The sequence below is a fragment of the Rhinolophus hipposideros genome, assembly GCF_964194185.1.
Source record: "Rhinolophus hipposideros genome assembly, chromosome: 22".
Classification (NCBI taxonomy): Eukaryota; Metazoa; Chordata; class Mammalia; order Chiroptera; family Rhinolophidae; genus Rhinolophus; species Rhinolophus hipposideros.
Window position 1 is genome coordinate 9,014,208 of NC_138068.1, and position 14,066 is coordinate 9,028,273.

Sequence of the window (14,066 nt, forward strand, 5' to 3'; positions counted from 1 at the left end):
TAGAATTCCAATCGTCATCCTCATTTACTTGCAATTAATGTGTGGCCGGCTGGTTAGTTCACTGCGTTTGGTCCATTTGAAAACCAAGAAATTGGACCCCTCTGCCTTTTAGGTTCCTGGACCTGTGACCATTGTAGATTTTAGGTACCAGCCCATGAGTGGGGAGAAGGGCCATGTTGGGGCCTCACTAATCTCCTGGGCTCACCTAAGGGCCAGGCACACCCCCACGTGCTTACAACAATTTTGTGAAGTGCCAGCTTTATTTTCCAGCTGAAGTGACTTGGCTATGGCCATGTGACCGATGGGGACGGGCTCAGAGCTGTGAGTGGAAGAGGGTGACGAAGGGAAGGGATGCTTTTCCTTCAGGCCTGAAGCAGCGGCCTTACCGCTTTCGGCCTCCAGGGTCGGCTCCCTCTGTGTGTTCTTCTTGTACCCGCTGGACATCTGATCTCTCTGGTTTAGCATTTTTACTAGATAGCAGTTTCAGAATGTATTTCATAAACATTAAAATGTAGACAAAAAGAGCTTTCTGGTTACGGCCAGCCCAGGCACCAGTGTTTTTTGAGATAAGCAATACTGTAGTATCCATCTCCAGGCTGTACACCTGGCCCGAAGATGAATGGATCACGGCCTGATGTATGTTTAGAGAAAGGTAAGAAGGGCCTGACTGATGGTCAGCAGTCGGAGGACCCGCCGTGGGCAGCACGGCCTTTGCTCTCGGCCCCCTCCCTTCGTTCACAGTGGCCTTCTTTCCCAGGCTTTGCTCTTCTACACCAACGCCCTGACAGAGAATGACGTGAAACTCCAGCAAGCCGCATGCGTGGCACTAAGACATCTCAGGGTGAGTTCAGCCTGTCCTCGCTCGTCATGGGGAGAGGCCTGCTTGTGGTTCACGTTAGTCCATTTCAAAATGATTCCCCTGGAACCAAAAAGAAAATCACCGCCGGCCAGAGAGCAGCTGAAGAGCCGGTTTTAGAGGAGCAGGCGTCCGCTCTACCAGCAGGGACCCCTCAACAGTGAGTTTTGGCTCCGGCTCTGAGTGAAGCAGCCGCTGGCCCAGGGACTCACTTCTGAGCTCTTGAATTATGTTTTAATATCAATTTAAAAACTTCTTGTTGTAGAAAAGAGAGTAAAGCATAAAAATGTAAAAATTATCCCTTATCCTAATACTTATTGGAAATTACTGACATTTTGGTATTATTTCCTTTTTTTGTTGGTGGTTGTGTGTGAGCATTTAAAATGGTTGGTAATATTATAGTTTAAAAACAGTGAACAACATAAGAACTTTTTGTTCACTGGTAGTGCTTTGGATTTCCTTGGGAAGAGTCTATCAAACGTATACCTTAATTTAAACTACTTCCCACTCTCATACTATAGAAAATTTAGGTTCCTCCTCCATTTATTATGTCATTATGAGCATTTTTGTGCATAAAAGCTTCAACTTCACTTGCATTTAGAATTCTCATTTTAAAAAATTATTGCCAATTTACTAGATGAAAATAGTGCCATACAGAGTAAACTCACCCCATTCATTCTGGAATGGATCAACAGGAAATTGTAGGATGATCTGGTTATAATCAAATAACTAGTAAGAGGATAAGGGTGCCCAGTGGAAGGAGCTGACGTGCACTCTGATCCTTTGCCCTGGAGAGCAGGCTGGGGGCCAGGGATGCCTGAACCGGGGCCCTGACTGCAGCCCTCCTCGTCTGACCTGGAGGCGAGGGTTGGGAGAGCAGGGAGGACATAGGGAGATCCAGAGGGCAGTGGGTCCAGACGGGCCTTTCAGAAGTTGTCCACACATCATTGCTATTGGCCTGGTTTGCTGGCAGGCGTCAGGACTGAAAAGATGAGATGCTCCCGGTGGTGCTTTTGATGAACCTGAGGCCACATAAGGAACCTGGAAACCTTCAGAAGAGAGCGGGGCTCAGGCCCTATAGACCACGCTAGGGCTGGTCCCGCAGGGCTTGTAAAAGTGGATTCCGCCTACTGCTTAATGGACCTTCTCTCCCCCAACCTCAGGGCATTGAAAGCATTGATCAGATCGCCAGCCTGTGCCAATCTGACCTGGAAACCGTGCGAGCAGCAGCCCGGGAAGCCACACTGTCTTTTGGTAAAGAACAGCATCAAATGTCATGCGCTGTGCAGTGGGGATCCTGGGTCCTTCGAAGGGTGGTGCTAGAGCGGCCATGGCCAGCTCTCGAAAGATGCGAAACAGCCTACTGATGGGTACTACTACCAACCCGTTTAACTGCCTTTGGCTAAAACAGGTTTCCTTCACAGTCAAGGTGGCAAAAAATGCTGTTTCCTTCTTAAACTTCAGTTTGTTCCCTGGGAATGAAAGCACATGCAAAGCACACAATTAAAGTTCAATAGACTCCGTCTTGGACATAGGGGCAAGCACGGCCAGTTAGGACCTCCCAAATGCTCCCGCCCCTGCCCTTTACAGGGGCAGCCAAGACCCAGGCATGAGGAAGCACTAAGGCCACCTTTGCTTGCCAGAGTAGGAATCATCGAGGCAGGGAACAATCCAGTGACAGATCACCTTAATATTTCAGGTGAAAAAGGACGCTTCGCTTTTGAGAAGATGGACAAACTTTGCTCAGAACAAAGAGAAGCAGCCCAGGAGGCAGATGTGGAAATCACAATATTTTAAAAAGCCTCAGCCGATGAGTACACATCTGGCATCCTTGTTTTGCTGCTGCCGTGTCGACATAAGGACTGAGCCGCGGGTGGGGGCATGCTGTGTGCCCCCCGGAAGTGTGAGGCGGCCAGAACTGCTCCGAGTCTCCGGACCAGTTACAAAGCCCCAGGGCACAAAAATGAAAGTGGGACTATTGAACGGGAGCAGAACAAGGCTGCACAACTTCAAACCATCATCAGCCTCTGGTTTTGAGAATGTCTGACCTTCCCCAGGATGTAGAGCTCGCTCAGCCCCAGCCAGTCACAGTACGAAGGGGTTGAGTCCAAATAGGACCAGACTTGGGGGCCAGTAGGCCCGCAGCCTTGGTAAGGAAAGAGCGGTGGGTCGGGTCATTTCAACTGCAGCGACTTGTGACCTGAGTGGGCTGGGGACGGTGGGGAGGTACAGAACCAGGGTTTCTACGATTCACTCTTCACCTGAGCTGTGGCCCAAATGCCTGCTGGTGGCCTGCTGCCTGTGGACCTTATTTTCATTGTGTTCAACAGCGAAACGGAAAGAAGCCCTGAGTGTCGTATTAGGGAAAGCATTCACTTGGCCCTCACTAAACAAAATGGAATCCAACTTTTGAAGTAAGTCAATTTAGGGCCCATTAAATAAATTGCTTCGGAAGCCATAAGCTGGTGTGAAGAAAGATTTCACTGAAGAGCATGTTGCTTTCAAGAAAATTGAGTTTCCTATTTGTCTATTAAAAAAACCTCAAATGTGTCCTGTGTTATGTCAAGACAACCTGAGGTTTGAATGTGGCTATCGGCATTGGTATTGGAGAACTTTGTAACTTAAACATTCTCATTTCAACTTCCTGTATAGATTTTGTGCTTTTCAGTTTAACTAAGTATTTATTTGCCTTGTTTATATGTTCAATTTTCTGAAATTCCAATTAAAAAAACGTTTTTTATTGGTATTTCATTTTACCTGAAAAAAAGTGGAGTGGTTGTTTTCCCAAACATCGTGCTGGGGGGAAAATCCTCCCCTCCTGTTCCTTGGCACTCTCTCACCAATGTGCTGCCGAGACGTGTGCGGAAGGTGTTCACGCGCTCTCTGAAGGCTCCCCAGGTGCCCTCTTCTATCCAGACCCCATGCGACATGGCCCAGCTCTGGCCTTTGGCGTCACTTGAGTTCCGTTTCCAAGTTACAAATTCAGCTTCTTTTTTTTCTTCACACTGGTATTCCAACTCTTTGTGAAAGCTCAGATGCCAATTTTTGTATGTGAGACCAAGACTGAAGTGACAGCGGGCAGGACAAAACCATTCTGGTCCCCACAGTCCTCTATGGCCGCTGTGTGGTCACGTGACCCTGCCTGTGTTTGTTTCCCAGCTCCATGGATCCTGCCAGGAGGCCAAAGCATAAACAGTTTACTCAGCAGCCAGCTTTGTAAGTTACAAAACCTTGAAGGATAGAATTCTTTGTACGCCTTTTGCAATATTTTCCAAGTCCGCAATTACTTCAAAAATAAAAAGTCAAAAACTCACATTAGGGGAGATTTACATTTAATTTGGTACAAGAAAGGAAGACTACACGGATTTTGCGTATCTCCTCATTTCCACGTCACTTCTCCATATGTGACTGTACGGAGGTAGTGGGATGTGGTAGCCGCCATTGTGTCTTACAGGCAGTTGGCTAAGGACACGTTCTGGAGGCCTGAGCAGTTCTTCAAACAGCTTGTGTGGTTTTGTTAAGTTATCCGAGGGCCCTATAATGTTCCAAAGGTGGGTTTTGTTGTTCTCGAAGGAAACGGGCTGAGGCCTGACGTGTTCAATACCCTCCCCAGGAAGGGAAATGGCCCTGGCTCAGAGGCGCTCACAACTCCAGAAGGCCCTTAGACCCTCAGATGTGGGAAACTTATAACCCTGCTTGATGGACAACATGCGCTGCATATCAGCAGGGACGGAAAGAAACAGGAGTTGCCCACCCTGGTTTAGGCCCGTTAAGCAAAGAAATGGGAAGCACCCCAAATCCATGTTTTTTAGAAAAAAAATTTTTATTGCAACTAAAAGGCAAACCTATCATTTATATGGCAAGTTGGAAAACTGTACAGTTTGACAGTTCTGTGAGGTCACAGAAGACCCTGAGACGCGCCCCCCACCCCACCCCATCATGCAGCCACGTATGCACACACCTGAAAAGGTATTATACCAAAACACCTCGTTTTTTTGTTTGTTTTTATTTTTGTACAAATGGTTTATTCCATGGCCATTGTAAAAAATAATGACCTGCTGAGTAAATATTGGCTTAAGGCATATAGTAGAGCAGCTCGCTACTTCTCTAACGTGTAACAAGATGGAGAGCCATCTGTTTTCCAAGGATACAAGGTTAAACCACTATATCCATTTTGAAATGCTACTATATATACACACCCAAACTACTACATACATATACAGGACTTCAAAAACAAACAAGCCAACTCAAAAATGCTTACAGCCTGGCACTTCCGCCTTACCCACACCTCACCAAGGCTCTGCGGGGCGATGCCTCTAACGTTCCCACCACAGGATTTCTCTGCACCGGCTTCTAACACGTGAAAGGCAAAATGTGAAAATGCTGGCAAAAGAGCAGCTCGTGAGCTACAGCTGCCTTTTTTTGTTTTTTTCTTGTTAAAAAAGCCACTTAACGTGGAGGTCTTTAAGTTCCCCTCGCAGGAAGAGTCGTGAGCACCATCGGTCCCAGGGTTCCAGGGCGGGCAGAGGCAGACACCCGCTCTCAGCAAGGCCCTCCCAAATGAGGCATCAGCAAGCTGATTCTAAGGGACCGTCGCCATCCAGGTGGCTTCAAGTGTGGTTTCCAACAGTTGCCTTGGTTCCAAATCACGGTCTGCTCAAGAAGAGTGTGGACTTGGGGTAGTGGAGGCTGATCCCAAAGGTATGTGTCGGGGGTGGGGGGAAGGCCCTGCTTGCCTGAATGTCCAGAGAGTGAGGTGTGACCACAGCTTCCCATCCCCTTGGAATGTCTGAGTTACAGTGGGACCCAGCTGGACCAGAACAGGCCGGGCCTCACCTGGAAGTCACCAGTGTCATGCCAGGAATCAGGCAAGTATCTGTTGCTGGAAAACATCCCTCCATTGCTGAACGGCGATCAGATCAGCAACAGTCTTAGGAACCACAGCCACATAATGATGTGATCATGCAAAGGCAGACCGGGCTTGCACACGGGGCGCTTCAGTAAGCAGAGATCTAAGTATTTCAAGCACGTCGTATTGGATCAGGACACAAGAAGACGGGACATGCATTCTAATACACACAGGGAAAGCGGTGACTGAGATAACCGGGGAGGGCAATAACGGGGACAAAGTATCTCTCGTTGTGTATCTTAAATATCCAAGTGTCCATTATATATTATCCCACTGTTCTATAAACATATGCCAAACCTCTTCTCACATTACCCACAGTGTCACGAGATAACCACAGCTGACAACCGTCCTTCCTAGCACTGGTCTGACGCAGCAGGCTCACTCATGGCAAAATCAACGTTCCCAGCACTACCTGAGGGCTTATTATTGTACTTTTTGAGAAAGCCTTTGATGCAAGGCTGACACGAAAAGTTTTAATACATTATTGGTTTAAGAAAATGCTAGTGCACTATGGACACCTTTCGGGAAAAAAATAAAACAAATAAATATGGAGTGGAGAGGCTCACAACATGCAGTCTCCGTGAGGATGCTGTGTCGCCCGCCTGCGACGCCCCAAGAGGGTGCCTGGGCCAGGCCAGCCTCTCGACTTGCACCAGCGCCGGCCACACTTTCCTCTGTCCCGCCAGCACGGTGCTTTCCTTTGTTCTCCTCAAAAAATGGGTTGTGGATTTGGTACTTGGAGAGGGGGGAAAACAGAAAAAGGAGAACGGGTAAGATCAACAGCCCGGGGAGGGTGGCCTAGTGCCGAGCAAACGGCCGTCTGAGTCACGCCCCGGCTACGCTGTGCGTGGGCCCTTACCTACCACCGCCCGCCTGCTCGTCGGGTGCGGGCTCTATGAGCAGAGGCGGGCAGTGGGGTGGAGGAGAGTCAGATTCTGTGCTGCTATAGAACAGGAACTGCAATGAAGCCAAGTATTTTCAGATGAGCTCGCATGGAGCCGCAGGCTCACACACGATCTCGGCCACCCCCAAACCCCCGCCACTCCAGGGAAAGGGGTTTTGATTTTGTTTTTTTTCTACAATAGACCCCTTCCCAAAAATCACCCCCAAGGAAAAAAACTGTTAACAGGTTCCTAAACCATCTGATGAACTCAAGGACGGCCGCCTGAAAAGAGGTGAAATATTTAAAATGATAAAACAAGTCTTGTGACGTGATCTCCATGACCAGAGTTTGGTAGCTAATCCTCTTTCTCCTTAAAACAGCAACACACTTCTCATGTGAGGATTTCTGCTCAAATGGCATTTATATTCCCAACCAAGTGGAAACTGCTCCTCTTGGATCTCAATGGCAGGGTGAGAAGCCGGTGGTCACCCTGTGGTGACCTCTGACCCTGAGGCAGGGACTTCAAGGAAGCCGGGTTTGGGGGACGGGGTGACGAGGGCAGGCCAGGAGTGAGATGGCTGTGACAAGACTGGATGGATGAAGATATGAACCATGGGAAACCGGTGGGGGCACCCTGAGCAAAAGCACAAGCCGGGTTTTGTTTTCTAGACATGGCCTTTTGTTATTTTTCTTCTTCAAATGGAAAAGCTGGCAGGTGCTGCGCAAACTCAGTGCGTACACAGCAAAGGAAGTGACAGAGCCAGACAATGCCCTACACCCTTAAACCCTCTTCTTCAGAGGACTTTTCTGTTCCTCAAAGTGTGGGAGTCTTTCCCTGGGAAATCAAATAGAAATTGTGTATCAGGCCACACCACATAAGGGTACAAGAAAGTTTCATAAGTGCCTGGTCTTTTCTTCCCCCAGAAACAACAAAAAGCTGCTTTTTTATAAAGGTTAAAAACAACAATGTGTTGTAATTCTTTTTTTTCCCAAAAACAAATGAACACAAAAAAAAAAAAAAAAAAAAGAAAGAAAAAGGAAAGAAAAAAGAGAGATAGAGAGATGTATTTGGCATTTTCTCTACTTACTCCTGAATAGGTTAAGGCCCTGAGATTAGACTCTTGTATTCTTGGGACCACAGGGCTCCTTAAAACCCCAGTGCATCAATCCTCAATTCTCTCGTTAGCCCTTCACAGTTCCAGACTTTAAAGACCTTTGATGGGTTTCTTCTGAGACTGGCTCAGATCCTTCCACAGCACTGGGTGCTCACGCCAGGCGCGGCCGGTGCTCTCTGCACACGTGCTCTTGCAGGCACCTCGGTCAGTGGAAACACACCCTGTAGCACAGGTACGCGCCAGCCGTGAGGACTGTGGCCATGCACATGTTCACCAGCAAGGGCTTCCAGTGAGTCAGCGCCTCGTCCTGCTCCTCCTTGGGTGACGACGGCTCCCCCTGGGCAGGACTTGCCCCCACAACCCGCCTTCTGACTTCAGTGTCTTGACTCGTGCTGAGGAACAAGAGGGGCAGACATTGGTTACTTATTCTGGGGAATACAATGGCAAGGAAGTTATGATGACGGGAGGCATTCTAGGAAAAATTGAGCCACATGTAAACAGCTTGGCAATGCTGACACTGGCCTGCAGCCTGCTTGTCTACTGACCGCCCCCCCCCCCCGAGGGGCCTCGGTAGCCCTCTCAGCCAGAATAGGCTTCTGGAAACTGGTGGACTCCTTAGTGATGGAGGGTGGGTAAGGGTCTGAGGAAAACTACAGGTACTAGTGCAAAGACACGTGCTAACTTCGCCCTGATGTCTGCTTGTACAATGTTCCCTTCAATCAGGGAAAGCAATGGTGTGGCCTGCATGCTTCCACTCCCTCCTTGGGCACCCCAACAGATGCTGACACACAGTGGGGCCTGTCATTGCTGGTAGAAGACAGCGTGCATTCCCACTGACCCTTTGCCCACCCCGGGTGTCCCAGGCCCGAGTCCGCAGTGCAATCCTACTGGGAGGACCCTTGCCCAGGTGTCCCGTGTGCGGTCCACAGGCTGCCTTCATGGTGGTGAGCCAGAGAGACCCAGTGGGGACAATGTGCAGTGTTCTTGCTCCAGCATTGTCTCAGGAGAGGCCAGCAGAGGCCCAGGAGCCAGGCCCTTCTCTGCTCCCCTCCTGACCCAGGCCCTGCCCTTTCCACCCTTGCCTCCATCAAGAAGGCCCTGGACACAGGAAGTCCGGCCTAACGTGTGCACCAACGGCCTTTCCAGCCCAGATGGCATCTTGTGACGGACAGGATCACCTGAGGCACCACCTCCCTAGGCGACAGAAGGCCGCACGAAGCACCTGATTTTCCTCACCTACCCTGCGAGGCCCTGGCTGCAGGGCTGGGGCCTGTGTGCATGTGGGCTCCCACTTGTGCCCAATGGCACTTACATTCTTGGTACAACCCCACTTTTTCCTGGAACTCTCTGGCTTTTAGCTTCCCAAATCCACACTTCCCTATTCACCATCTTTACACACAGAGTGTGAAAGACACAAGTCTCAAGGAATAAAGAAAAGAGAACACATGGCGTGAACGCGACAAGTCATTTGCAGTCCATTTCTCTCGTCCTCAGCCCTTTGTGAACCTTGGATGGAGCACGCTGGCCCATCCTGAGAACATCAACAGAGGCCCTGGAAAGTTGGGCACAGCCTCGCTGAGGGACAGCACATCACAGGGCCCGTGCTCTGGGAGGCCCCACGGGATAAGTCTCTCCAGAAGCAGATCTGGTGTACCTGTGATAAGGACCATTGCCTGAAGGGCCCTGGCAACTCAGGTTCATGAGTCAGGACTAGGGCAATCAACATTTAGCAAGGTGCCCAGGTGAGACTCTAATGCTCAATTTCGCCAGAGGAGCCCTTGGGGTCCACACTGTGTGTAACTCGCTTTTGCAGACACTGCCACTCCAATATCTGCCACATCACTACAGCCAGGTCCCTTCTTAAACAGCTGCAGTGCATCCCAACAGAGAGAAAGCAGGATTTATCTAATCCCTGGGTATATAATCGGCTCATCGCTAATTTCTCACCATTATAAATGATGCCACAACAAACACTTCTGCTTGTACAGCTCTTTGCACACTTGTTTGAGAATTGCTCCAGGCTAATTCCCTGGATGCATAAAATACAGGGTCGAAACGGGCACTCATCTTAAACTGCCCTCCAAAATGCAGGTACCAAGGGCCCTGCCTCCATAGTCCCAGGCTCGAGCTAACTCCCGTTCATTCTTCAAGCATCCACATAGGGCCACCTCCTGCAGGCAGCCTTCCTTCTTTGACCACCCAGGGAAAGTTGAGTGTCTCTTCTGTAAGACTGGCCACCTTGGGGTGGACCTCCATCACATCAGTGTCCACAGGCTGCCACTACAATCTACTATCCCCGTCCCAACAAGATGGTCCAGAACACAGACGGGGAGCTCCAGTCTAGCTGCCTCAGTATTTCAATGCACCAATAGGTGCTCAACGATCTTGTTAAACTGTAAGGAAGCAAAATGGCAATCAGTTTCATCCAGACTCCATGAAAAGGTTCAGTTCCCGAAAGGACCATTCTGGGAATGCTGGAAGCCTGGGGCAGGGCACTGTCGACACGCGCAGAAGGTTGGACTCCCAGGGCTCTGAACTTGATCCCAGCGAGCACCACCAGGTGGCGCTAAAACCCCACTGAAGCCGTCACTCCCCAGAGCCCACACAGGGCCAAGTACCTGGACTCCTCCGGCCAGAGTGGAGACCAGTCCAGGGGCCCCATCCCCACAGGGTTTCACTATTAACGTGTGTTTCTGGAACAGAAGGTCATCTCTCCCCACCCCCAATAAGCCAGCACCCTCTCATATTACCTTTCCACACTGCAGGGGACACTTAAGGGTGTTCTTGTTTCCTCCTGGATGGGGCCGTCGTCTTTATCCTCCTCAGATTCATCCTTTATCCACTGGTGGTTTGGGAAGAATTCCTTGCATTTCCCATTGTGTGGCTCCAGGATTCGTTTGGGTGGTCGAGGAGGTGGGGGGACATGCTCAGGTGGGGGCTCCAGGTCCTCGTGGGAGAGCTCCTTCCACTGCTCCTGGAAAAACCCACAAGAGGAAGTCCCATCAGTGTCACGCTCAGCTGATCTGTCGGAAATCTGCTCCTCTTTCAGTGAGCAGAGGTGATGGCTTGGTGAGGGGCTCTCACTGCTTCTTGGGTCTCCAGACATACACTTGGAAGGTGAAATCTTTTGAAAATAAAGTCTGTTCTCTCTATTAATGCTATGTGCTCACTTCAAAGGCAGAAATTGGAAGCGCGTGAACATTTCCACAACTTTCTAGCTATTTAACCACGAAGGACAGCTATTTATTTGCTCTGACACATGACAGACAGTGTTTGAACTTTGACAACTGACAGACCCCTTCTTCAGAAACAAAAATAGAAAATTTACACACCTGCATGAAAGCAAAAGCAATGCTGACCTGCACTGAAGAGTCTCCCATGATGAATTTGGCACCTTCAATCACAGCTAGGTAGGAGAAACGGAGCTGGTCTGCTGTCTGGATCAGCCCCATCCGAAATTTCCTCATTTCTAATAGAACTTTCTTGATATCAACAGAAGAAGGGTCTTTCCTTTTGTCCATCTGAAAACCAGAAAGGAGACACACTGAGCCAGCCCCAACTCTCCAGTGCCTACTCAGGGAAAATCAGAGCAGGGAAGATGTGAGCAAATGCAGCCAGACAGGGGCCATCTGAGCACAGGGGAAAGAATGATAGACAAGGGCTTCTTTGGATCTAGCTAGATTCCGCTTTAAAATTAAGAGCATCCCTCCAAACAAAGCTATTTGGCATAAAGTTATTTCAGGGGAGGGAAGTTGTTAAAATGTGAAGCTCGAAGCTCATTTACTGCAGAGACAATACCCGAGGAGCTGTGGCCAGGCCAGAGCGGAGGTTTAAATGTGGTCCTGTCTCTTCCTGGCGTCTCCAAGGGCCTCCTTACCAGCAAGAGACAGGTGTCGGCCAGACAGAAGGTCCCCGACCTGCCGATGCCGGCGCTGCAGTGCACGACGATCGGGCCATACTCCTGGCTGAGTGACCCTGACTCACGGACTTTGAAAAGAAAGTTCAGGAATGAGGCTGGCGATTCGGGGACTCCAAAGTCAGGCCACGTGGTATAGTGGAAATGTAAGATCTCTCGAGTTTCTTTAGACTGAAAGAGAAAAATACTCATGGCGATTCTAAGAGAATCGTGTACAGCAATCACAAATTCCAAGTCCACACCAAGAGCCCTTCCACCCGCTCACTCTGAGGCAGCTGTAACGCTCAGCCTTTCTCCCCGGGGCCGTGCACCCGGTCCACACGCCACGCACTGCGGTGCTGGGCGCCGTGCTCAACACCGGACCGCAGGCTGCTCCTGCTTTGACTTCACTTCCATTAGGATGAGCCAGTCTCGGCCCCCTCTTTTCTCCAATGTCCCTCTCACCTCTGCTGTCGTCATCAAAACTGATTTCTCTCTGCCCCACAATGATGCTGCATTGCCACCCACGGTAACCTTGTCATAAAAATAGCACAAGGTTTCACGCGAAAGAGTGAAACCAGAACTGCGTATGTGTGGCATCAGCTCTGGGAAACTCAGGGCTTCACAAGGGTTGTCATTTTAGAGAAAAAAGTACCCAGCTCGGTCTGCAAAGACTGAAGGTTGCCATGTGGGGCTCAAAACCCCGCTAAACAGACGAACGCCGGAGCACTGAATTCATTTTAGCACTGAGCACATTAACTCACTGAGTTCTCTCACCAATCCTTTAAGGCACGTATGGATTCCCAGCATTCCCATTTTCCAGATTAGGAGACTGAGGCTCGGAGGCCAGCCCACCATTAAGTGGGGAGAAGGAGTTCCAATCTAAGTTTGCTTGACTCCAGAGCCTGTGTTCTGAGCCTGTTGCAGTAACTTTTGAAAGGAGGACCGTGGACCGTGGCCCTAAGTATTTCTCCCTCTGGCCCAGTCTGCTCCCAGTGAAGCAGAAAAAAGAATGGCCTCTGGTGCTGTATCCAGCCTGGCTCCTTCCTCTGAGCCAGACAGTCCACTCCCAGAGTGGACACCTGGTCTCCAGTCGCAGTGACCAAAATGTAGTTCTCACTGGGAGGAGAGCACTCCAGGTCTTTACTAAGTGAAGGGCACACAGTAAATGGGAACCAGTCACTGGCTAAGTAAGGCCAGCAAGCCTTGCTCAAGTGGGCACAGGAACAAGGTTTGAAGGTAAGGAGCCATGCCACTGTGCCCTCCCTCACACTTGCCTACCTTTTTCTCAAGGGATTCTTTTTAGACCTGCACTTGAGCAGGTACGCATGTCTGAGGAAGACTTTTTAAAAACAAAGTCTGTTCAAGCAAACAGATGCCAATGTCAAGGCCTCCAAGAGTTGCTATTTGCTCTGCACCCCAGACAGCACCCTCTTCTGCTCAGCCCGAATTCCGCTTCCCTCAACAAGCAGGAGAAATATTCTCAAAAGTTTACCAGAAGTCATTCTTAGTATGTCAGGCTTGCAGATGCTAAAAAGCATGGAAAAAAGTCTACTACATAATCCTCCAGGCACATTCCAACCTACTGCCAACATTATTCCTGAAAATCCTCCATCTAACCCCTCCATAAATCACTCCCTTAGAGTCTCAGTGCATGGCTACGGCAGGGTTCATGTCTCCAGTGGGGGTGGGAAGAGAGAGGGAGAGGGAGGGAGAGGGAGAGGGAGAGGGAGAGGGAGGGAGGGAGGGAGGGAGGGAGGGAGGGAGACAGGGAGGGAGGGAGGGAGGGAGGGAGAGAGAGAGAGAGAGAGAGAGAGAGAGAGAGAGAGAGAGAGAGAACGCGTGCGTGCGCTTTGTGGCGAAGGAGGTACCTAAGATTCTCCTCCCGCCCCCCAGGCACCCCTTGTCACTTGGTAAGTAAGCAGATAAGCTCTGTTCACCATAGTGCCAAAACCTCACCTTGCTCAGAGAAAAGTGGGCGTTAGGTAATGTCACTCAAGAGAAAAGACACCTCAACCATTAACCGTCCGAGTACTTAAGTGTGTGCCATACTTACTGTAAGGTTTTCCAATTCTAGTTGTCGTACTGTATAATATGACTTAATATCTTCAGAGATCAATGTTAATTTCAAATTTGTATCTTCAAAGATCATTTCTTTTTCTTCTTTTTGTGGCCAGTACTGTGCACATTTTAACTAGGGGAGAAAATAACACTGAATTATTGTGAGCAACTGACCATTTTCCAATGACTGAGGGTTTAGGGTATCTTCTACAAGCTTTATGATACCCAAAGCCGAGGGGTTTTCTGACCTTGGAAGTCCCATCAGCATAACCTGCCTGCCTCCTGGGGAGAGGGCGAGGGGACTGTGAAGACCCAGCCAGGACAGTTGTGCACACAAGGGCACAGAC

At 49.6% G+C, this 14,066-nt stretch overlaps 2 protein-coding genes across 2 annotated transcripts in view; one reads left to right on the forward strand and one right to left on the reverse strand.

Annotated features, from left to right (window-relative positions):
• RIPOR3 (RIPOR family member 3) overlaps positions 1–4,146 on the forward strand; it is a 64,317-nt gene extending 60,171 nt beyond the window's left edge. The window contains exons 20-22 of the mRNA XM_081033545.1: positions 758–841; positions 2,020–2,110; positions 2,556–4,146. Coding sequence (XP_080889671.1) covers positions 758–841; positions 2,020–2,110; positions 2,556–2,653 — 273 coding nt within the window. The 3' untranslated portion in view covers positions 2,654–4,146. The remainder of the gene's footprint in view (positions 1–757; positions 842–2,019; positions 2,111–2,555) is intronic.
• A 509-nt stretch (positions 4,147–4,655) lies between these two features.
• The window catches only part of PTPN1 (protein tyrosine phosphatase non-receptor type 1), a 60,998-nt gene continuing 51,587 nt past the window's right edge, over positions 4,656–14,066 (reverse strand). Inside the window, exons 5-9 of the mRNA XM_081033546.1 lie at positions 13,715–13,852; positions 11,641–11,850; positions 11,123–11,284; positions 10,514–10,737; positions 4,656–8,155 (exon numbers count right to left, since the gene is read on the reverse strand). Of these exons, the coding sequence (XP_080889672.1) occupies positions 7,969–8,155; positions 10,514–10,737; positions 11,123–11,284; positions 11,641–11,850; positions 13,715–13,852 (921 nt within the window). The 3' untranslated portion in view covers positions 4,656–7,968. The remainder of the gene's footprint in view (positions 8,156–10,513; positions 10,738–11,122; positions 11,285–11,640; positions 11,851–13,714; positions 13,853–14,066) is intronic.